The sequence below is a fragment of the Sprattus sprattus genome (genome assembly GCF_963457725.1).
Source record: "Sprattus sprattus genome assembly, chromosome: 17".
In the NCBI taxonomy this organism is placed as follows: domain Eukaryota; kingdom Metazoa; phylum Chordata; class Actinopteri; order Clupeiformes; family Clupeidae; genus Sprattus; species Sprattus sprattus.
In genome coordinates, this window is record NC_137915.1 from 25,265,400 (window position 1) to 25,290,875 (window position 25,476).

The 25,476-nt window shown below is 47.2% G+C and overlaps 1 protein-coding gene across 1 annotated transcript in view; it reads right to left on the reverse strand.

The window, feature by feature from the left end:
* dip2ca (disco-interacting protein 2 homolog Ca) overlaps positions 1-25,154 on the reverse strand; it is a 91,236-nt gene extending 66,082 nt beyond the window's left edge. Inside the window, exon 1 of the mRNA XM_080855148.1 lies at positions 24,927-25,154. Coding sequence (XP_080711274.1) covers positions 24,927-25,005 — 79 coding nt within the window. The 5' untranslated portion in view covers positions 25,006-25,154. The remainder of the gene's footprint in view (positions 1-24,926) is intronic.
* Positions 25,155-25,476: the final 322 nt, after the last annotated feature.

The following is a 25,476-nucleotide window of genomic DNA, read 5'->3' on the forward strand; positions in this document are numbered from 1 at the left end:
CAACCATCATACCAACTCTATTAATCCACCTCCAGTATAGGACACAACCATCATACCAACTCTATTAATCCACCTCCAGTATAGGACACAACCATCATACCAACTCTATTAATCCACCTCCAGTATAGGACACAACCATCATACCAACTCTATTAATCCACCTCCAGTATAGGACACAACCATCATACCAACTCTATTAATCCACCTCCAGTATAGGACACAACCATCATACCAACTCTATTAATCCACATCCAGTATAGGACACAACCATCATACCAACTCTATTAATCCACATCCAGTATAGGACACAACCATCATACCAACTCTTGCACTTTTAATAAACAGCATTTGTCTTCTGCTGTGGCTAATCATTTGCAGTCATGTAAATTGTAGTGTGAGCACATTTTTCAGCCTGTGCAAAATGTGGAGATTTTCATTTTTGTAATGCACTGCCTGTTATAGTGACACTGTGTGTATCTATTGACGTGTCCACATATCTGTACTCAGCAGTATGTGCCAGCATGTGAGAGACAGAGACCCAGCAGCTATATCATGCATGTGCATATGCTCTGCTAGACTGGTGGCTGTGCCACTGGGGCGGCAGGATTTCCTGCGAGCAGCGCTCTGGCCAGATCCCTGCTAATCTGTAAATCTGCAGCAGACAGAGTCTGAGTCTGCTCCACTCTCCAACATAAAGCCTTGCATTAAGCTTAGCCCGGACGGGGGCAGGGGTGCAGGGCTGCTTACATTTCTGCACTTCTGCCGCATGGGTGTGTGTTTACATACGAGGGGCCAAGGTGAGGCGCTCCAGGCGGGCCTCTTAGGGGAAGGTCATGGGTGTGGTAGTGGAGAAGAGGAGGGGAGGGGTGGAGGTGGCGGAGTGGAGAGGAGGGGACGGCGACGTTTAATCAGTTTAATGGAGGAGCAGGGATCAGAAGAGGTCTGTGTGTTCCTGTGCTTACAGGACTTAAGATTTGTTTGAGGGGGTGGTGGAGGAAGAGTGTGTGTGTGTGTGTGTTTGGGAGGAGGGGGGGGGGGCTATCAGTTTCCTCTTGTTTTGACATGTGGCTCTCTCTCTCTCCATCGTCCGTGAGCCAAACGTCCCCCTCCATATGCTCTCTCTCTCTCTCTGGCCCATTTTGTTTCCTTTTTGTGAATTAAACAGAATCACATCCTGAGCACAAACCCTGACCTCAAGACAGACAATCACCAAAAGAGGCAGAGAAAGAACCAGACAGGAGAGAAAGAAGCAGGGAGAGGTGGGAAGGGTCAGGCTTGAGCAGCTGTTTCCATGTCCTTTCATCTCTGTGAATACATAAACTTCCTCTTGTCTCATTCTCATTCTCTTCAATTCTCTCTCTGTCTGCCTCTCTCTCAGGTTGTGTCAGGTTGTTCTTGTCTGCAATGACATATTTGGTGTGTGCTACGATGGAGTAGACTCCTGACCACTAAGGAAAGTGAGGTGGAAGAAGAAAGAAAGCCTCCCACTAATTCCAAATAGACTCCCTCCTTCCTTCTCTCTGACAGAGAGAGAGACAGAGAGAAAGAAGAAAGAGAGAGACAGGGGAGAGAGAGAGAGAATATGAGAAAGAGAGAGACAGACAACGAGAGAGAGAGAGACAGTGAGAAATAGAGAGATAAATGCAATGAAGAATGGTGCTCTGCTCTGTTTGATTTGCCACAAACGCAGAGCAATATGTGGCAAACTGGTGACGGGACATCCATAGCAGGTTATGTGAGAACACACACATGAGTTAGGAGAGTAAACAAGTATGTGCACACCGGCGTGCTTATGTGTATGCTTCACTGTCCATTCCATTATGTGCCAAAGTGTGTGTCTGTATCACTGTCTGTGTGTGTGTGTGTGTGTGTGTGTGTGTGTGTGTAAGCATGCCATTATTAGAGTGTGTGTTTGTGTGTCCATGCATGTGACTGTGTGACTGTGTGACTGTGTGACTGTGTGTGTGTGTGTGTGTGTGTGTGTGTGTGTGTGTGTGTGTGTGTGTGTGTGTTAGTGAAGGGGGGCTGTGGCACACCAGTCATCCCTGTCACCCTGCATCACATGAGGCCAGCTGCTAGCAGAAGAGGGCCTCTCTCCCCCGCAGCTCTGGAAGAGCTCCTCCATCACATGCTGGAGATATGCACTCTGACTGCTCACACACTCACACACTCACACACACACACACACACGTATACACCCTCTGATCACTCACCAGCCTGTCACAGACAGAAGGGTTCACATTCTGTCATGGCCACACACACCCACACACACACACACACACACACACACACACACACACACACACACACACACACACACACACACAATAAAAGTTGCCCATGTTTAGGTCCATACTGTTTAGGCATGTAAAAATACACATAGGAGAGCTAACACATTCTATAGCTGACAGGTTTGTACACACACACACACACACACACACACACACACACACTCATGCTGACAGGCCCATACACAAAGCAAACGCACACACACTGACACATTCTCATGCTGACAGGCCAATAGACACAAAATACACCCACACCCACAGATAGACTCGCACAACCTCCTGCTGACAGGCCAATGCACACACACGGACACACGGACACACAGACATGCACACACACACAAACACAGAACCAGCCTCCTGAGTTTTGCTGTGAGCAGCAGAATGTTCTTCCCTGTCATTCCCGTCAAAGTGCCGTCGCTCACTTCCAGAAACTCTGGATGGGTGCTCACACTCGGCCAGAACCTAAACACACTCAGGAGACCAACATGAGAGAGTAGCGGTACACACACACACACACACACATTTATAAACACACACACACACACACACACACACACAGACACACACACACACATAGAAACACACAGGCCATCCATGGCAAAGCGGCTGACCAGCAACTAAAGTCAGGTTCCCCACCAGCCCTGCCTGAGTCTGGCCAGATCTCAACTATCCATCCATTTTGAAAAAGCTTGTCTAGAAAGCACAGTGAGGAAGAGGAGGAACAGGAGGAAGGCTAGCCGTCAGGGCTGAGTCCATCTGTGGTCTGAACACCTGGCTTCATAAGTGTGTCACGCCACTGTTCTAGTCCAGGGATCACACGAACACACACACACATCAACTCACACACGCCAACATATACCAGCAAGCACACAAACACACACACACACACACACACACACACACACACACGCCAACATACACCAGCATGCACACAAGCGCGCGCACACACACTCATACACACACACACAAACACAAACACACACACACCCAATAAAAACAAAACACAGTCTCCAGCGCAGTAGCCATGGCGATAAACACACAGGCAACGTTCTCTCTCTCCGCTCTAAAAATGGAAAGTGAGAGCAGAGCTGAAGCATCTCATCCTTCACAGTCTGAGCGCATGTCCGTGAGCCAGATGGGCCTCTCTGCTATCCTCTCAAGCCTCTTCCAGCTCCCCCTCCCCCTCCCCCTCCCCCTCCCCCACTCCCGGCCTCCAGCCTCTGGCCTCCAGCCTCTGGGCCCCAACTGGACGCCACGCTTTCATACACGGCCAGATGATCGGCCAGCGGCGACTTAAGGTAATTGGGTACTTCTTCCAACATAGGCATATTTTTAGACGGCCTGGGAAGGCGCTGGTGGACTGGAACAGGGGGCCTTTGAGCGATGGTGGTGGAGGCATGGCGAAGAACGGAGCGGTGTGGTGTGGTGTGGTGTGGTGTGGTGTGGTGTGGTGCGGAGCAGAACAGAACAGAGCGTTGAGCGTGGCCAGCTGTTTCCTCAGGGAGACGAGGCCGTCTCTACCTCTCCATAAACATGCTTTTGGCAGGGTCCCGCTGGCCCTCTTTCTCTTTCTCTCTCTCTCTCTCGTTCACTCCCTCTCTCTGTCTATCGGTGTCTCTCGCTCTCATAGAAGAATGCAAATGTTTTCTCTCTCTCCCCCTGGCTCTCAGCATACCTTAAACAGACTAGTCAAGGGGGGGACCTTTCCTCGGCTGTCTGTAAACAACGCTCCAAGGACAAAGGCTTCGAGGCTCCACCGTTTCAGGAGTAGGGGCGTAACCATTCATCGTAGTACGACACATCGCAGTGCAAAAATGTGATCGTACGCACCATATAAGTTGGAAGGCTGTGATCGTAGGCTCTAATTAAATCATTAATATCTTATTATTATTCATTATTTTCATCACTAAACATAAGTTTCTAGAAAAAGGTATAGAAATACACATACATACACATATCGGCTTAAACAAACAAATCTTACTCCTGTATCATTATTTGTGTTACCAGTTCACAGTAGTCCTAAGTCACGCTCTCGCCATTCCAGTTCTCACATTGTTCCACGTTTCAGTCAAAGGCAGAGAGGATTCAGTAGCAGACTCCCAGTCTAAAGCAGAGAGGATTCAGTAGCAGACTCCCAGTCTAAAGCAGAGAGGATTCAGTAGCAGACTCCCAGTCTAAAGCAGAGAGGATTCAGTAGCAGACTCCCAGTCTAAAGCAGAGAGGATTCAGTAGCAGACTCCCAGTCTAAAGCAGAGAGGATTCAGTAGCAGACTCCCAGTCTAAAGCAGAGAGGATTCAGTAGCAGACTCCCAGTCTAAAGCAGAGAGGATTCAGAACATGATGTGTCATCTTCAACAACACTACTACCACAGCAACAAACTCTGGTTTAGGGATGGAAGAAAGAAAGAGCTCAAAGGCCGATTCTCTCTCATTAAAAGCTTGCATCCCCATTACTCATCCATGTGCAAGGGCACAAGGTGGGCCTATAAAAAGATCTACAAGAGGGTTTGTCATTAAATACATACGACAATTCTCAGCACTTGACAACGATACATTCCTTGCCTTCTACTTAAAGCACTAGAGCCCAAATACAACATCCTGTCACGCTTGCACTTTAGGCAATCTGTACCCTAATACCAGCACTTGAGTCTAAATTTGAGCACTGTGTGTTGAGGCATTTGAAGAATTTTCAAGATATCATATTAAAGTTGGTTAATACAGACAGACCCATTCAATTTAATATTATTTAATGTTGAGGACTATTTATTTTTGTCTAGCTTTCAAAGAATTCCTCCTAGGGTCATCACATTTGGTTGAATAGTACAAAAAAAAAAATGAAAGTTCGGCATCAAAAATAAATTAATTGATTTCACTCCAGTGACAGTTCAATACATTTTTATATAAAAAATATTGCGAAAGAATCAAACCGTAAACATAGTACTGTGAATCGGATGGAACCTAAGTCTATTGTCACATTCCCAGTCAGGAGCGGCAAATACTTTCACCAACACAAGAGGCATTGAGAGCCTGACTCCTTTGAGAGTCCACCTCCAGCTAAACCTCCACAGCCCTCAACTCTGCCCTTGTCCATGTGACACTGGGATGACTCTGCATGCTTGTGCACTAATCGGATACGAGTGTCAATTAAGGCCACAATTGGTCATTACCTTCCATTTGACGTTAAGAGCTCCATCTATGGCATTTCTCATTAAATAAGCTTCAGTCCTAAATTGGAGCTGTTACATTCAGAGTGAGCTGCCATTTACTGGCTATGGTTCAAAGCCCTTTTCTTCACAAACGATGATCCTGTTTTCACTGACAAACCGCCGCTCTGAATGTCAATAACAACAACCCTATTATGTCCGTGATTAAGACCTAGGCATCTGTGATCATTTGTTTCCATTTGCGCATCTGTTTAAATGATGCGACTGTATTTAGGTCAAAGCCGTTGTAGGGGGGTTGGGGGGCAAAGCCATATTTGCACTGCAGACTCCATAGTGCCTGAATGTACCACACACACAAAGAGACCTGCTGCTCACAAAACATAGATTTAATATGGGAAGATATCTCTTTTCAAAAGGTTGGTGTTCCACCTTGTTAACAAATAAAAGCCATTGTCGCATGGAAGGGAAGGGATAGTCACAAAACACCAGACTCTCCTCTCTCTTGCACACACACACACACACACACACACACACACACACACAAAAATACACATCTGCCCCCCCCCCCCCACAACACACACACACACACACACACACACACACACACACAAACATGCTCATCATCCTTCTTCCTCAGAACATTTGAATGTCACCATCTCCTTTGATGCATGTCAGCCTGTGCATTCTTTAGAGCCTCTACTGAAGGCACCAAGCACACAACAGGTGCTTGGGTCTTCCTCCCCCAACAAACCACGCAAAGCCCTTATCCTTTTTTGCTAATGAGTGCAGTGCTGACATGCACTAATACTTAATAACCCTCATCAGAAAACAGCTTAATCTCCACAACACACTACACACTCACAAGCTGCTTCAAACAGATGAGAGAGAGAGGGAGAGACAGAGACAGAGATGGAGGGATAAAAATAGAGAAACAGACAGAGAGAAAGAGAGAGAGAAAGCAAGAAAGAAAGAAAGAAAGAAAGAAAGAGAGAAAGCTGGCAGCCTGCACTCTACTGCTGTCCTCATCTAAATTTTCACACAGTGCGCTGGGAGTCACCATCTTCCGCTCACAAGAAAGTACAACGCACAGGGGAGGGAGTTGCCTAGCAACCGGCCTCCTGGAGAAAAAGGCAGCAACAGCAGCAGCAGCAGCAACAGCCAGCAGCAGAAGCAGCCATTTCTCATTTACAGCTTCAGGACTGAAATTTAATAGCAAGGCCTAAAAGGGGTATGTACACAGAAAACACACACACAAGTACACAGATCAAATTAAATAATGTTTTTCCTGCAATTAATTAGGTACATTTAGCCCCTCCCTGCGTTTCAGCAGCGTCGCTTCATGTGTGAGCCACACAAAGTGGGCTGATGGTGATGTCACTGCCTTGTCAGAATCACTTATCATTTAAAGGCAGCGTTATCAAAGGAGACACAATCTGTCAACAACACTCGCTGATTGGTTGATTGATTAATTGACTGATTGATTGATTGACTGATTGGCTCTCAGCATCTCTGTCATTCAGCGGCGCGGTCGAATAGACCAACAGAACAGCCGTGAAATAGATCCCAAACAGGCCAACGCTGCTACTGCTGTGTTTTGGAGGAGGGAGGGGTTACTGGAGAGGGTCCGTGAGTATGAGGTAGAGAAGAGGGCTGGCAGGAGGTCAGTGCAGGTCAGGGGGTGAAAGCCGCAGAAACCAAGGAGAGCACCACGCAAAGAGCCAACAACACACAGGGCCTCAGGAGCTTCCCACTGCTGGAAAGTGATGATTGTGCTTTTAACGTCCTTACTTCAAAAAAGGCAATTCAGATGCTTTTCAACACCATTATTCCCCTCCAGGCAAACTGGTAAACTGAATAATTTGCCTGCTTTAGTCACAGTGGGTCTGTGGGTCCTAACTGCTGCCTACATTCCTATGATCATTAGATTATTAAGATGGTAACTGATCAAGTGCCCGTGCTCTTAGTGTTCAGTGCTTGTACAGTATCTGAGACAATGTTAATTGTCAGTGGAGTTCAATAAATACTCTATTCATCTGAACTTAGTGTCATTTATATCTATTTTATAAATTAGCAACAGTGACATTGCCACAGCGTTAAACATCTCTCTGGCCTTTCTCTGCTCTTCCACGGTCACATGTTGTTCTAAATCTACAGCCAGTGAACCAGGGGGTCAGAGGGGTGATTGGCCACTCCACAGCTGAGGCCTGAGCTGAAGGGGTGTGTGAGATGTGTGCGGAGTGGTGGACGACGTGTGTGTGAATGACAACAGGCCTCCTGAGAAACCCCTCGTGCCCTTGCCCACCCTCCGGCCATCCATCCACTGCTGCGGCTGCTGCTGCTACCCTCCCTCCACCCTCGACAACCCACCACCCCCCACCACCAGCATTTACCCCGCTGCCACAGCCAATAAGACGAGGAATGTTCCCCTGCAGAGAACACTGCTCCAGAGCACCCCCTCCACAGACACTCGCACACAGACACTCTTTGTCTCCAAACAACGTCAGATACCCCCTGGCAGGGGGCTGATTCTCTGAGGCAGACTGTTTGGGCAAAGATGGCCACGGCCTCAGCTGGCTTCCACGCATACTCATGACTAGAGTTTAAGAGTTTTGGGCTCTAAGAAAACAGGGTTCTTTATCATGGGAACAGTTCCCTGAAGAACTTAAGCACGCTTTACACATGTGTGGCCTTAAACAGTCTCCAAGGCTACTTAAAGTTCTACAAACTATAAAACAACTGATAGCCAAGCCAACCCACCAACCCAAGCCAACCACTCATCAGTAAGACATCAGTAGAAAAGTCCCACAGAAGCATTAATCCCATTCTATGGAGTGCAGGTTGATATAGTGGCCCAATAAAAGGGATTTCTGTCTATACTGCAGTTCAGACAGAGCAGCTCAGCCAGGTCTCATACGGGGGTTCTAGATTTGATCCCTTGTGAAGGTGTAACTCCGACAATTTTTAACAAGCCTCCTAAATGTTGATGTCCCGGCAGAAAAGGTCACGTTAATGTTTGTTCCTCATGAGTGTCCCGTAATAGACCCAGGGAAGGGAGCAGGAGGCCGACCTCAGGGCTGCTGTGCTGCTAACCCCAGCGCTGGGAGATTAAGGCCCTAAATGTCAGCGCGTGCCGTGTGGAAGTGGCAGCGGAGCGGCAGAGATGAGAGCGGCTGGAGGGCCTCAGAGAGCCGATCACCAGATAACACTGATGGAACATTTAGATAGGGGCGAGGACACAAACAGAGGGGGGGGCACATTGCAACCATAATGCCCACAATTTCCCACAACCCCTCCTTTCTCTCTGTCTGTTTCTCTTCTCTCTCTCTCTATTGTTGTCTCTCTGTTTCCCTCTCTCTGTCTCTCTCTCCCAATAAGGCACAGGTAATAGCCAGGCAGTAATGTACCCAAATCCTTACTATCGGGAGGCCAACTCTTAACCCACAAAGCTTCAGTGAACATCCGGCTGTAGAATAATGGTGGATATGTAAAACTAAAAGCAGTAAAATATTCACTGCACAAAAAAAGGATAAGCTGCAGATGGTTGGCTGGGCCTCCAGGAAAAACCAAAAGGAATGAGAGAGGGAGAGTGAGAGCAAGAGCGAGAGAGAGAAAAATGTATAAAGAATTGCGTGAGAGTGAGAGCGAAAGCGCCTGAGAGAGAGGAGAGAGTAGGAGTTCTAAAGGGGGTCCCAAAAGCTTGCAAACATGTTTCCTACACTGAACAATGACACACACACACACATGTGCGCGCACACTCAAGAGAGGTAACCTAACACCGCGAGAGTGCTGGGCCACGCCCAGACACACATACACGCACGCACGCACACACACACACACACACACACACACACACACACACACACACACACACACACACACACACACACACACACACACACACACACACACACACACACACACACACACACACACACACACACACACACACACACACACACACACACACACACACACACACACACACACACACACACACACACACACACACACACAGAAAGCAAGGCTCTACTCTGGGCGGGGCAGGGGGTAATACTATCCCCATGCCTGCTTTGTGTGCATTGGAGAAAGGGCTTTTCAGCACATATATTACACAAGCCTGGGTATAAAAAGGCTGTTTATGCACAGTCTGAGTGTATGAGTATGGATTTCAATTAGCTGGAGCATCTCACTGTATCTGCATGTATGTGTGTCAGACAGGCATGGTGAAACACTCCCCGAAAAAAAAATGAGCATTTTCCAAATCCTAAAATACACACAAACACACACACACACACACACACACACACACACACACACACACACACACAGAGAGACACACAGAGCACTTAACATGCAGCGTGTGAGCACCCTCATCAGAGGCTAATCCCTAAGAGTTAATAAGAATCCAATGTGCAGGGCTAATGCTGTGGACTGAGAGGAGTGTGTGTGCGTGTGTGTGTGTGTGGGGGGGGGGGGGGGGGGGTTTAGCTGCATTAGTTTTGGGTTTGGGGGAGTTTAGTGTTGTAGCTCCACCTCCAGCCCAGCCGAAGAGGCCCCTTGTCATTGCTCATCCAGGCCCACTCCAACCTCACAGCGAGTCTCTGCCCTCAGCCATTGTGAGCTGTCCCCCCCCCGACTGACCACTGAATGAAATGTCAACCCAGCCCAAGGGTCCCGGGGTCAAGACTGAGCATTATCATGCGGAATGTCTTCCACATTACATGTAACAGGCCTTATTATGTGGGCTCCTTCACAGCACATTAGAATCCACCCCCCCTCTCTCCTCCTCCACACACACACCACTCTTCTCTCCATCCTCCCCTCCTTGTCCACACACACCACTCTTCTCTCCATCCTCCCCTCCTCCTCCACACACACACCACTCTTCTCTCCATCCTCCTCCACACACACACCACTCTTCTCTCCATCCTCCCCTCCTCCTCCTCCACACACACACACCACCCTTCTCTCCATCCTCCCCTCCTCCTCCTCCACACACACACCACCCTTCTCTCCATCCTCCCCTCCTCCTCCTCCACACACACACCACCCTTCTCTCCATCCTCCCCTCCTCCTCCTCCACACACACACCACTCTTCTCTCCATCCTCCCCTCCCACACAGCCCGTCTCTCATCCCATTCATGGCTGCTCCTCTCCATTACACCCTTATTTCCACACTCTCTTTTTCCTGCTCGTGTGAGGGACCAGGAGAGAACTAGTGGCTATTGGCCATGACAAAGGATTAAAAGCGGCTTAGTCTCCCTTTTGAGATTCAGGATTCTCTGCTGGGCTTCGAAAAAGGGGATTACTTTAACACACACACACACACACACACACACACATTTATATAGACACACACAGAAAGAGGGAAAAAGGACCACACTTGTATCTCTCACTGCTTCCAGCTCTAAGTGACGTCAGGCTTATATTTTTGTCAAAAGTCTGTTATCAAATTTTCCTTTTAAAAGTTTGCCCCCCCCCCCCCCGCCGTCCCCCTTCCTCCTCACTCCACCACACACACACTCTCTCTAGAGGAACTCTGGGAACTGTGCCTCAAACTTGGAGCCCAGCTGTTGTTGTCCTCTACGGAGGCTGAGGAGGGACATGCCATGCTTAGAGCAGAGCGCTGGTAAGTCTATGGGAAGACAGCAGTTGCCCCTGGAAATCAGGACAGCAACCGATCGACAGCTTGGTAGAGGCCTTAGCTAACAAACTAGGTGGTGTAAGAGAGACAGTCTGGTTTCCGGGAGGCCTCAAACACCCACACAAACCCTGCTGAGCGTCACCAACATCTACGTCACATCAGACAGTGCCAGGTGTAAAATGCCAGCATCTGTCAAAGGGCCCTTGCCAAGCACACTTTTTTAAGAAGCCACCAGACTGTAGGGCTGAGGGCTATGAGTACTCAAATGAACCCATGAACCCAGAGCCACTCTTCTCCTTTTAAACGTCTCACTAATGCATTCAGCACACTCAGAACCTTCAGAACCAATCGTCGTGGGGACTTCTCCCTTTGGTCAGGTCACTTCTTTGGCACGGTTCTCAGAGTGGTGCTGCTTCCATCTAGTTACACACACACACACAATCACCAGGTGGGATTGGGTAGAAGAAAAAAGAACAAACTTTCAGAAGGAAAGCCAAATAGAGGGAAAAAAGAAAAGAAGAAAAAAACTACAGGCACATTTGTGGATAAAAGCTGGTCTCCGATCTTCAATTGGCACGCTGGTGCGCCACTGGCTGATAGGAATGGCGCTCTGGGTCCTTATCTCGGAGTTGTGAGTGTGCTCCCTGCACGGCCATCCGTGGCTTGATAAGCCCCGAATGAAAAGACCTGCAGTTTCATGGCACGCTGAGAACGAAACACCTTAATTACTACAGAAGAAAGAACCGAGGGGAAAAAAACGCTCTCAATGACGTCATCCTTGGCTAAACAGGCGATACAATTATAGAAACGAGGGAGTGCTTCTAAGCCTGATATTTCCACACCTTTTAAGCTTCCTCTTGATCACTTTTCCTTTTACGAGCGCAGATCCATTAACAGTTTGGCTGGGTATATATTAAGCTAATCAAGTGGCGACCATATTGATTTTTCTCATTCGCCTCTTATGAAATCAGTGCTGTCGGAGGAGGCTGTGTGGCGGTTAAGGGAGACTGTGATGGCAGTTGGTGATAGGACAGAGCACAAAGGGCCTCAGTTCCAGCAGGGAGTCCTTCAACTTCAGAAGTGGAGCTTCAAACCAAAGCGATCCCAAATGATTCAATATCAAATATAGTGCTGCAGCCTCTTGGGAATACAGGTCAGATGCGGGATTCAATCCCAACTCTGTGTTGACGGAGATGCACTGGGCTTATAAACCTGCCGTCTTACATGGAAATCAACAAACAAACTTCTGAAGCCAGATAGGCCACGGAGAAATAATGTCTTAAAATGTAATTTATTTAATTTTTTTCAAAAAAAAAAAAACCCTTGCAAGTCCTTTTTTTCTTTATAATGGTAAAAGGAGAATTTAGGTCACACTTTTAATTGCAAATGCATCTCTCTCCATTTCCTCCTCTATCTCCCTTTCTCTGTTTGTGCCGCTCCCCCTCCCTCCCTCCCGAGCCAAAGAAACCCATGAGTCAACGCAACACAGACTCGCTGATGGCACAGCTTAGCGCAGTGGGGTTGCTAGCGAAGCCTCCACACAGAAACGCCTTCTGAGACAAAGCGCAGAGCTCTCTTTCAAGCCACTGCGTTCACATGCTCCTGAGGACTAAAAAAGGGCCTGCCACAGAGAAAGAGAGAGGGAGAGACAGAGAGAGAAAGAGACTATGAATAGAGTGCATTGTCATGGCCGACCCTTTCGGTGGCCGTGGTCTCGGTGAGGGCCCTCTGACTGCCTGAGCTGAATAATTAGAGGCGATGCAGTGGCCTCCTAGAGGCAGGCAGGACGGCAGGCAGGCTCACATGACTCATGTGCTTTCTATTTCTACATGTGTCTCTCTCTCACTCCTTTTTTACTCTTCTTCCCATCTTCTTTTGCATGATATCTCTGTCCTCCACTCTCTCCCTCTCTTTCACTCTCTCGACTCTCTCTCTCTCCCTTCCTCCGCCTGTCTTTACCTCTTTGTCTGTTATCTTTCTCTCGTCTTAGATATCATTTTTTTTCTATTTGAGAGGAGCGGTGATCAGCCATGATACAGCTCCAGTCACGGTTAGAAATGAGATCCCTTCTGTGTCCCTCAGTCAGTGTGAGGGTAGGGGACGGGGGACGGGGGGGCAGTTGGTCGGCCGTGACGCTGTCTTGGATAACGACCCAACCGACAGGCTGCCAGCATCTGTCGCCAAATATCACAGAGAGAGCAAAAGTCCCTCTGCATCAGGCTCCTCCTCCCCTCTTTGCTTCCCTCTCCCTCTCTCCATTCCATCTAGTGCCACAGCCCTTTCATTCCCTTCATCTTGTCCCACTATCTATCTGTCTATCCCTCAAAGGGATTTACATTTTTTCCGTCTATGTCTCTTTCCACAGACAAAATGTGGGTGGGGGGGGGGGGGGGGGGGGGGGGTGTTGACTGTCCATGACTGCCAACGTTTTCAACAACACGTGCTGCTGGGTCCAAAAACACAAAAGGCACATTCTTTCCCATGCAGGGGAATGTGAAATTGAAAACAGAACACATCAGCCAACCTTTTCCACCCGCGTTCAGCTTTTTCCCCTCCTTGTTTGTGTCAAAAAGACTGTGTTTTTACCACTAGTAATGTTTGGATTACAAGTATGTATATATTTGTATTCAACAAACTGCCACCGATATACAACCTTCAGCAGAGGTCACATACTTGGCCTGCGTCGCCATGCATGGATCTCCAAGCTTGCGGATAACCATTGGGAAGGGTCCTCTGACACACCCAAATACAAATAGGGCTTGGTAGCTCTCTTTCAAATAGCACAAATACTGGGAATGCCTTCTCCTCATCAATGGTCAGACATTCTTTTCCAGTTCCCACCGGAGTAGTGTCCAAGTACCTTACATCCGCCAGAGGCCTTGGGAATCAACACTAATAGGATTTAGCCATTTTTCCCTAATTCTCATGGATACAAAAGCCACAGAATCTATAGATCAATACATAAGCATGGTGCTGGGAATGGTATCGCTGGTACCACATCTGTTTTTGCAGCCCCGATAAAAGCAGGTCTATGCTGAACCAACTGGCGTTTATTTGTTGGTGAAATAAGTGGACATTGTCATTATTACCGAGGGCGGGCGGAAGAGCAGTCGGTGGGATTGAGGAGGGAGGGTATTGATTGGTTGGTAATACAGCTTCTCAAAGGATTGCTGGTATCAAAATAAGTGGCATGGACCCTCCTCTCCTCTCCCCTGCTCTCCCCTGAGAGTTGTGTCATACTGAGGACTGCTGGAGGAAACCACCAAAACCTTGAAGGTTGCACTGGCCAAAATCTCCCCCTCTGGTCCACCCAGAGTCAGGCACATAAATCTTTCTCCAAAATAGAACCCCCAAAGCTTCACCAACCATAGGGACTGCACCATCTCTATGAAGGCCACACCTACCGAAACACACTCTCACAGCACAACCACACCACCAAAATGTAACATCACAAAAGCAGATCCGAAAACATCCAGAGTCAGACCTTCTCTCAACTCAACCCTTGACAGGGGAAATGCTAGCCCGAGTCGCCTCTTTAAGGTGGAGACAGAGTGGGTGGGGAGAGGAGTGCCCAGGATAAACCCAGCGCCCGACACAAGCACATTGTTCAGGGGCAGCACTGTGATATAAACAGTGGGGCCGATTGAGCCCACATGACCACATTCCTCCAGAGTTTGCGGGGAAGCACTGGTATAGGCACAGTTCTGGGAGGGGAGAGGGTGCATGTGTGTCTGGGAGCATGTCTGCCTCGCCCAGCTGTGCAGCGACACGGCTCAGAGTGTGTGACCCGCCTGCTAACGGAGGTCAGAAGACACCGGAGTCTCTTCATAGGGCCCTGGGCTCTGAGCACAGAGCTGACCCCAACCAGCCCTCAGTTGCCCCACGGGGCAGGACACATACATTACCACTGAATTCCATATGCGACATTTAAATCATGCTAAGTCTCTGTTAGACAGACCCATGCCTGGTGTACCAGCTAACTGCTAATTAGTTAGCTCTTTAAGCTAAGAGTGCCTGAACTTGAAGGAGCTTGAAGGCATTTCTGATGGACGAACCATAACAGGTAGGGGAGGTAACTTTGCATTGATATCTGGAAAATGTTTTCATTAGCAGTATGCTGAAGCAAAGTCTATTTGACCTAAAGTTATCAACATTAACCAGAATTAGTCAGAACTAAACCCTTAGTAACCCAAACCCAAGCCTTAAGTCTAATCACAGTTTCACCTGCTGTTATAGAAACACTTCTTGGACATCTTCAAAAGCTTCGGGGGAAATAACACCATTGTGCTATGGTTGGAATAGCTGTAAAGTAGCCTAATGATTAACTTGGGCTACTCCTATTTTATTGGCTGCAATTGGGTGGAACATCTAAGATGTTCTTCAGGCTGTAATTATAGCCTACAACAGACCCTTCAGTGTGCTTTAGATATTTTCACCTTTTCTAGTCATTAAGCCTTTGTAACAAATGACTGTGGCAGGCCCAACAAATAGGTAGAGAGAGATGGTATGTGTGTATGTCTATGTGAGTGACACGCAGCTAGGAGATGCAACTTAAGCAGACGTCACAGGTTTGCCCAATGGTCCCCTAGGCCTACACCAAGCTTCACTTCACTTTAACTGTCTCACTTCTTCGCCAGCACTTGATAAACCATCAGGGTGAGAGCTGAGTCTGCTTAAACCCATTGGCTTTAAATCAAACCTTCAGCACACACACACACACACACACACACACACACACACACACACACACACACACACACACAAAAAGCAGGAAAAAAGAAACGAGAAGACATCTGCAGCTGTTAGCCACACAAGTTCAACAGAGCTCTGCTGTTGCCGTGGTGGTGGTGGCAGCAGTGCATTCTTGTGCTCATGTGTTTGAAGCTCAACCCACCTCCTCCACCACCACCACCAATCCCTTCCCAATCACCACTCCTCCCAGCCTTATGAAGTCATACAGGATGCCAGGTGTCTCCCTTTCCTATTTATTTAACATGGCCACCTCTCTCTTTCTCTCTCTCCTTCTAAATCTAAATCTCTCTCTGTCTCTCTCTACAAGACATACTGTGGGAAGGAAACAGAGCCTACACCTCACTGCTTGGCAACGGGGTCAAAGTTCACCCAGTGCCCTCCTCACTCAGCCTGTACAGGATGTGGGTGTTTGGGAGCCTGTACATAGCATATGTGTGTGTGGGGGGGAGGGGGGGATTCAGAGGTAAAAGGCAGCAGCTGTACACTCTGGTTTAGGAGGGTCTCTGTGGTGCAGGCTGAGAGCCGGCTCAGACAGAGGAGCCTGTGGGGACCCAGGCCTGAGAGGCTACTGAGGCTCCGCAAGGGCCGACGAGGAGAGGAGCCGAGCAATGGGGCCCCTCAGCAGCAAAGGCCCTGGAAGCGCGTGAGCAGCCGGGTGTGAAATTAATTACTGGCTTTCTGGAGGACGCCAGGTTACTCTTAATAATTAATGATAACGAATGCACACAATGACAGATCATCACCGCATGCGTGGGAGAGGAGAGGAGGTGTTGAGTGTGACCTTGGCTCCCTTCACATTCTGTCTTTCATCCCCTCTCTTGCTCTCTCTATCACTCTATCACTATTTCTCTCTCTCTTTCTCTCTCTCGTCTTAGTTTATCAGCATGGGTAAGATCCTGAGGGAGTCCAACTCAGGTTGTTTTGGATTGGTGGACTGGATTTCTGATGTAATCGCTGCTTTGCTATCCCTGGGCATTCTTCAGTCACAGTCACAACATTGACGTTAACAACACAGTTTTGGTCTTATAAAGCCAGAGCCAATTAGCCATATCAGAGTATCAAAGCGTATTGGGTCTTAACCTCTGACCTATCGGGGGTCGTGGGGTCAGCCGGGGAACAGTGATTGGATTAAGGCCGGGGTTGAGCAATCTGAAGGACAGTGGAATGACATAATCCCTGTGGCAGCCAGCAACACTCGCAGATGGGACTCAGCACTCACACATGAAAGAACTTGCATACACACACACGCACACAAAAAACAAAACATATACACACACACACACTTAAACAGACACAGATAGGCCTACATACTTGCACAGGCTCATTTTCAAAGTGAAAACACGTTCATTTGACATTTTCTCACTCACACAGGGAGATTTTATGGTGTGTTCCACAGATGTAGTGCTTGATCAGCACATTTCAAAACCAAGCTACAGAGAGAGGTCAGACAAGGGAAGGAAATCCATCATTTTTCATTTTTTTTAAATCCCTTGTCTAGTGGCATTTGGAAAGAGTGCAGGGAGCGTTCTGGCTTCAGAGTGTTGTTCTATGAATCTGCAGCCCAGAACCGGAGTCCAAAAACCCATTCCAGACAGACAGTGGAGCAGAGAGCGTGCACTTTCCTCTGTGACAAAGAGGTCTGTCTACAGGGGAAAGAGTGAGGAAATGAGGTTCTGAAAGGTGCCTCAACATCTGGCTCCTTCACTGACAGGTGATTTTCAGGAATGACACTTTTTTGTGTGTTATTGTATTCAATATTGAATTAGCTGAAAATGAGACAAACGAACTCGCAGTTAAGTTCAACACATTGTGGAGTTATGCCATAACACACACACACACACACACAAGTGGGCGTGTTACATTTTTAGAAATATGGATTGAAGAAAAGCCTACAAGCAGGCCACATAGTCAGGGAAATAGTCTGATTTCTTTGTGGCATTTAGGAAAGGTCAGGGCTCACCTGCGGAGCCACGCTGGTGTCTGCGATGCCACAACCCTCGCACTGTCAGCCAGGGTAGCACACAACCTGAAGACCTGACTGCCAACCCCCCTGTCTGCCCCAATAACAGAACACTCCCACCAGTGTGTGCAAGTGTGTGTCAGTGCATCTAAGCACTGCACAATGTAAGAACAGCAGGGTACATGTAATGGAAGACCTGCCACTCAGCACCCCATAATGTAACCACATTCCTCAGTGTCCCCCACAGTCAACCGTACAGGGAAGCCAACCTGCCAGTGATTAAATAATCCTTTTAACTGCCGATCTGAAAGGGAACGGACCCTAACGATCCCCCACTGTGAAAATCACGCCAATCGCAAACACACAGAGCGCTTCATGGGAGCTGAGATCTCTAAACAACAATACAAAAAAAACACCAGGGGAAGAATTTAAAAAAAAAAAGGGATGATAACGAGATGGCACAGCGGCACATTCCTTGTTGCCAGGGCAGCAAACTGCTACAGTGGGCTCTCCTCTCCAGTGTTCAAGGCAGTTTTGTGTTTCATCTGAGTGAAGGAGGGAGGGGTGAGGGTATTTGGATAGGGAAACTATTTACTCGTCAGACAGACACATACGGCTGTACTACTTTCTAAGGAAGGACACATACTCTACATTCCCCTGGGAGATGTGTTACAGCCTGGTCACTGTAGTCACAACACACACACACACACACACACACCAAACCGTACTCCAAGCACTCTGTCTTCACCTACAGTAATGCCCCAACCAGATGCTAGGTGTACGGAGCCATTGGTTTCCTAAACCCGAAATGATTAGGAGCCAAACTCAGTATAGTTCTGTCTGTGCTTTCTTTTTCCCTGTCGACAGCACAGCACTGGTTTGTGTAGTCCATCAATGGCCCCCTTCACCAGTGATGGACAATATTGCCTAAAAATAATATGATATACAAAGGAATTTTTGTGGCAACAGTATCAGTGAGTAATATGTCCTGTTAACAATTTAGTATTGGACACCAATGCTGATAAACCCATCAAGTTAAATGATCAGATCTCACTAAATAATTAACTTTCAGTTTCATTGGCTGGTATTTAAAACCCTGGCTACTACTAAAAAAGTGAACTTGAATTTGGATAAGGAAACTATGTACTCATGTCAGACAGACACATACGGCCGTACCACTACTAAGGAAGGACACATACTCTACATTCCCATGGGAGATGTGTTACAGCCTGGTCACTGTAGTCACACACACACACACACACACACACACACACACACAGACACACACACACACAGTGGATTGAAATCATTCTTAGCACTCTGTCTACACGTACAGTAATGCCCCAAACCCCATACCAGGAGTCACTGGCCAAAGAGCATTAGTAAGTTGTTGCAAGCCTGATGCATTTAGAAAACCTACTAGAGAGGTTTTGTCACGCTAACTGTAGTAGTCTTAAACATTAACTAGATTAGATCACTGTAGCCTATCTTATCATGTGTTGTTCAACAGGATTGCGTTTGACCATGGTTTTCAGGCATCTGTTAAACTGTCAGTGGCCGGGGAAATAGTAACCTAGGTGTGTGTTTACTTCTTTCATGAGTGAGAAAGACGACATGGACAACCGCTGCAGAGAGTAGTTACCACTGAAGCATTTCAAAAATGAGGATACAAGCTGAAACAAAATGCCAATATCGATATAGGAAGTTTTAGGACACGGCACCCTAAGTACAACTGTCTTACAGGCAAGTCATCTGAGATTCTGAGTTGTTGCTGTAAAGCTTGTCAGCCTGTTCTAGACAATCAACCAGGTGCTGGAAATGTGTTCCCCCGGGGGACTGTCACCACTGGTCGCAAAAATGTAAAGAAATGGTGGCAAAATAGAAATGTAAAGCACGTTGGTGACCATTTTAGTCAACATCTGGAGCCCTCATGTGCATTCTTTATAAAAAAAAAAGCAAATCATATCACACACATACCCTTAATGCATTAGGGCTTAAAATACAGGAAACACTACACTGGACATGTGCTTACATTTCAATGAGCTCTTTTGAAAGCGAGAGAGAAAAAGAGAGAGAAAGAGAGAGAGAGGATGGCATAGAGAGAAAGAGAATGGCATTAAACACACTCTCCATTCTGTCTATTAAGAGATCAGAGGAATAACTAAAGGAAAGGACAATGCATGGGCCTTAGATGACACCGCAAATCTGTTGGGCTTCAATCCTATAAAGCACTGCAACATTAGACGCATCATTAGTGATAAAATAGAGGAGGATCACACTGACACCCTGACTTACTCTCCAGGAAATCCATCCACGGCCAGCACTTGACACCCTCAATGTGTACAAAGACCTCTTCACTCTATATACAGAGTTCAACAAAAAGAAAAAAAAAGACTTGCATCGCGCATGTTAAGATGGCCAAAAACACAGTAGCCGCGCGCCTGCATCCCCCGTTTGTGTGAGCATCTCCCTACGTCACCCTGGCCCCCTGGTGAGAGGGGGCCTGACCATGGCCTCAGTAGATGTAGGTCACAGAGGATTGTTCTAATCCCAGTCCCTGGAGACTCTTCCTTTTACAAACTTAAACCAGTCCTCCTGTTAATGCGACACCAGCATGTGAAACCTGATCCCCAGGCTTTACGCGACACTTAAGGAGCTCATGTTGATTTGGGCTTTTTAACAATCAAAGGGGGGCACCTCGTGTGGACACAGGGGCCTCCAAGAAGGATCGAGTGCTGTTGGGGGATAATACTGTTGAGTTCGGACTCAATTAATATCACCGATTCACTCACACACACTGATTCACACACACACACACACACACACACACACACACACACACACACACACACAAGGAGGGAGCGCTGCCCAGCTCACAGGGGACCTGTGAATCTGCTACGGAATGGCCCCACAAGGTTTATAAAAAGTAGGACACAAACCAACATAGAGGAAAACAAACATGAATGATCATGTCATAACTGTGTATAGAATTATGTGAATTCCCCTTCATATTCCTATCAAGGAGCCTGTTTTTTTTACCAATCTCCTGTGTTAAATATAAACACTGATTTGTTGAAGGATGTAAATCAGACTGGAAGGAGACATCTACTTAACAATAACAGGACTTGCATAATCTGGGATTATGGGTAAAATAAGAATCTAAGGAAGCTTTAATCAAAGCCCTACAGATCAACTGAACTTGAAAAGTTCAAACCAGTTGAAATCTTTGAAATAGGGATAAAGATATTTTGCGTTCAGATCGTTACTCAGTAATTAAAAAAATGAATCCCTCGCACAGTATTGAACACAATCGAAATGACTTGGTTTGCGCCGACTCATCACCATGGCAACAACAGATAAATGAAAACAAAAGGACAGGCTGCTGCTGCCCATGGACTTCAAACTCTTACACTGTAGTCTGATGGCAGTGACATCACCCCCCTTTCATACAAACACACACACACACACACACACACACACACACACACACACACACACATCTTACGAATGACCAAATGACACACAACTTCCCTGAGGAGATAAGAAGGCTTATCTTTCATTGGGTATTGCAGCTCTTTATTACACATTGTGCTTTTGGCCCCTTTCTGTACAGTCATGGTGCTAGCTCAATGCATTTAAGTAACAGAGACAGGTGTTCCAACTGTCAATAGGTCAACTACTCTCTCTCTCTCTCTCTCTCACACACTCTGTCCCCTCTCTTTCACTCTCCCTCTGCCCTCTCTCTCTGCTCTCCTCTCACCTTTTGTACTATTGGCCTCTGTCCATTTTCAATCATGCATCATGTCAGACCACAGCCACAGTCTCTCTGCTATGATTTACATGCAATGCCAGGACCAACTTTACTGCTCCCTCGCCTAAAAGAGGAGGATTAATGTGCCCCTGCACCCTTCTCCATCATGCCTGAGCCGGCTGCTCTTCCCTCAGAGGGGTATGTGAGTGCTAACATAAGCGCAGTCATGAAACACAACTTGGGCTGAGGCCTTAAGGCTTTCTGTCACATGCATGTGAGCCACGTGGGCCGGTACACGTCCTCCCCGCATCGCTTACCTCTCTGTCTCTCTCTGCAATGTCACCGGTCCTGAGCTCAACAGGCTACAGCTGTGGAAAACACAACCGCTAACTGACGCTTGAGCCAGCCGGGGAGAGACGCGCCGTTTCTCCAACACGCCGCCTGGACATTTCACACTCCCGTCAGGCTGTCACTCGCCCATCAAAGGCCACTCATTACAACGGCCCCCTAGTTCTACTCTGAGGAAACAAATCCAATGCTGTGGGTGAATGACAGGTTCCAGCAACTGACATGTGCAACGTGCTGTGATGGAGAGAAGGAGAGAGAGAGAGCACTTTTAACCGACACTGACACACACCAGCACACACTGACACACACTGACACAGACACACAGTAACCCAGTCCTTGTGCAACGCAGGACAAACTACTGGTCCTTCAGGGGCAAGGTAGGGTTCACTGATGAGACACTGGGGCAGAGGGGCTTTTTTTAGCACCCTTGCAGAGAAGGAAAGAAAGAGAGACAGAGAGAGAGAGAGACAAGAGCATTAGTGTCCTTTAGTGGTACCCATCCACCAAAAACTACCAACTAGAAAAATGTAAGCACGAGAGACTAAAGGTCTCTGGATATGAGGCAAACAAGGCAAAAAACCTAATGAGGCTTGAAGGGCATTCAAATTGAATTGTTCTGTTGTGCTAATGAACAGGGAAGTAGGTCAGGGTGTGTTTTCTGAGTGAAACCCTCAAGTGTTCCGTCACCGGAGCTTACTCGTTTCCACTGAAGTGACATAATCCACAAATCTCAGTGTTTATGGATGAACAGCATGCCAATGCGTTGCCCTTGTCAAATAGTTAACAACCTCACCATACTGCATTCTGGTGAACCAGAGTTACTACAACTTTCCGTGCTCATTCGCTTGGGGCCATGAATTGGAGGGATTTGTTGGCCCGATAGTTTAAAAGGAGGTGTGCTTTGGTCTCTGCAGACATAACTTTGGTCTCTGCAGACATACTTTGGCCTACATGAGACCATGTGATGCACCACACCATAGTCCAGATTTTGAGGAGAAATAGTCAGTAATCGTCATGGCAATGAAGGGGTTATGTGGGCCGTTTGCTTTGACTCTGCGCACTAGAGCACCAGATGCCTGAGGCCTTGGAGGATGTGTAAAATGAGGCCCAGATGTGACTGAAGTGGAGACTGCATTGGGGGGAACAAGATTTCAAAAAAGCTGCAGGAATTCCAAAAAACGCTGATCCCAACAGCCCCCACCCTCCCATCTCAGAGTCACATGTCTCGCTGTGAATCTACTATAATAAACCCTCTGAATCTTCAGGGGCATAGTTATTAGACTCCATGGTGGTTGCATGCCCAAGCACAACAAAAATAAATAAGTGGTGTAATAGTGTGATCTGTATGTAGGCATATCTGTTTAGTAAACCTAGGTCCAGGCCATGCTCTTTACAGCACTGACTTATTCAGTTATCAATCTCAGACAGCAAGGTATGGTTAACCTATATGTTACCTATCCTCTAGGTATACCATTTCTCACAACAGTAGGATTGGTGCTTGTATTAATATCTCATTCGAAATCGATCTTAAAATGAGGCGGCCAATATCTTTATTTGCTGCAATGCATCCTGAAAACAGAGCCTAAGTATCACATAGAATTCCAAAAGCACTGTTTCCACAGGCCCTATTCTTTTAGCCTAGCTGCAGGGAAAAGGTGTGCTAATAGAAGCGCAGAGTGAAGGACAGCCGGAGAGAGAGACAGTCTTGTAAACCAGCCAAACGTCTTAATTTCACTGCACCACTGTGTCCATGGTCCTAACCGAAGGGTCCCGTCTGTCTGGGACGAAGTTAATTCAAAAGGAGTGGGCGGGACAGAACAGTCACGAAAACATAGCATTAGGTTACAATCCACATTGCCAAAAAAAAATCTGCAAATGGCACATTCACGTACTTTCCTAGACTACAGCAAAACAAGCAGTAGGGCTTGTGCCGATATAGTATGTTACACTGACGATACTGAGTGAAACGCAAAACTAACAGAGGTAGGCCACATTTGTAGTTGTTAGCATCAACAAGCCTTATCCGTAATATATGGAGCACATAGGGTATAGGTTTAATGATAAATTAACATCCCCCCCCCCCCCCCCCCCCCCGTCTTACAGTCCATGGTTAGACGACTGGAAATGTGAGGGTACGATAGCGAAAGACCAAAACATCCATGGGCGTGCAGTTAAACAATTTCGGTCGCCGTATCGCCTTAAATGGTTCAGTTCTGCACATAACGGGCAAACACGCACAGCAGCAATGAAAAAATACACTGCAAACGCCAGGATGACGGAACAAACAAAATACAGATTGGACTGCGCTGCATAGGATACCCTATAGAAAACACTGCGTTAAAATCAATCGAAACAAGAGACTGTGTAATATATTTGAAGGCATTTTCCTTGAAGAGTAGGCTTCATAAACACATGAAAAGGCATGAAAAATAATCTGTAGATCCCAGGTTGTTTATGACAGTTGGGTATGGCTCGATTTGTCTGACAATCAACATTTTCGGAATATCATCGCTTGGTCTGATCCATTGGATCCAAATTTCTCAAATATTGCTAAATGCCCTGGCACTGAGTAGCCAATCCTTAGGAAACACCACTGCTTTATTTTACCGACGGCTAAGACATATTTGGATATCGTATCGTAGTCATCACAGCCAAAATAGGATTTAAAAGAAATCCACTGGGTCTCACAAGGAACTCTCAAATGGGCTACAACAGTCTTCAAGTCTTCGGTTGTTAAATTCAAGGTCAACTAAACGGCTTTAGACCTGTGTGCAATAAAGATGATGCTTGAGACAGCCGACAGACACAAAGAAGAGAGATGACATTAAGTAGCAAGCTTTCGTCTTCAAACTGGATACATTCTGTAGGTACCGTGAAGGCAGTTTGAATGATAATTGCATTCAACATCTGGTGGTGGTGGTGTTTTGAAGGAGAAGGGGGAGGGGGTGTTACCATACATTCTCCGCTACAACCACTTTTAGTGAAAAATTGAAGGATGAATGGTAAAATTAGTCTTACCCTCCGATAACTCCAGCTCCAACTCAGCTAATCTGGCTCGCACCTCCAAAGGAAGGGGCAGCGCATCGCGGTCCGCCATTGTCCGTTTTAAAATCACTCTCGTCCTTTCTTCTTTCTCTCGCACTCAACCAAGTCTTTCAACGCTGCCCTTTCTCCCCACCGCAGCAGAACATAAGGGCAGAGGAGGTGGTCGTCCGAGCAAACCGTCGAGGAACAATAATGCTTAGATTTTTTTCTTTCTCAGCGAAACCCCGCCATATCTGTGCGTCTCCTCTATTGGACTCTGTGCAGTAACGTCTTGAGTGCAATGCTGGGCTGTCAGTGCGGCTCGCCGTTCACAGCGGTGTTTGCGGCTCCTGCTTCTTTTTACCGTCACCCTCGCATGACGCAAGGGGACGTGCGTTGTGCCATTACCAGATGAGGGCGCCAACTACCGCCTTCATGTGGCAGAGACTTGTTAGGCCTACTGTACCCCATCTAACCGCTCCCTCCACGCCCCAAACGTGAGGGGGCATAAATGACAAGGGCTGAACATTTCATTTGGACGCAA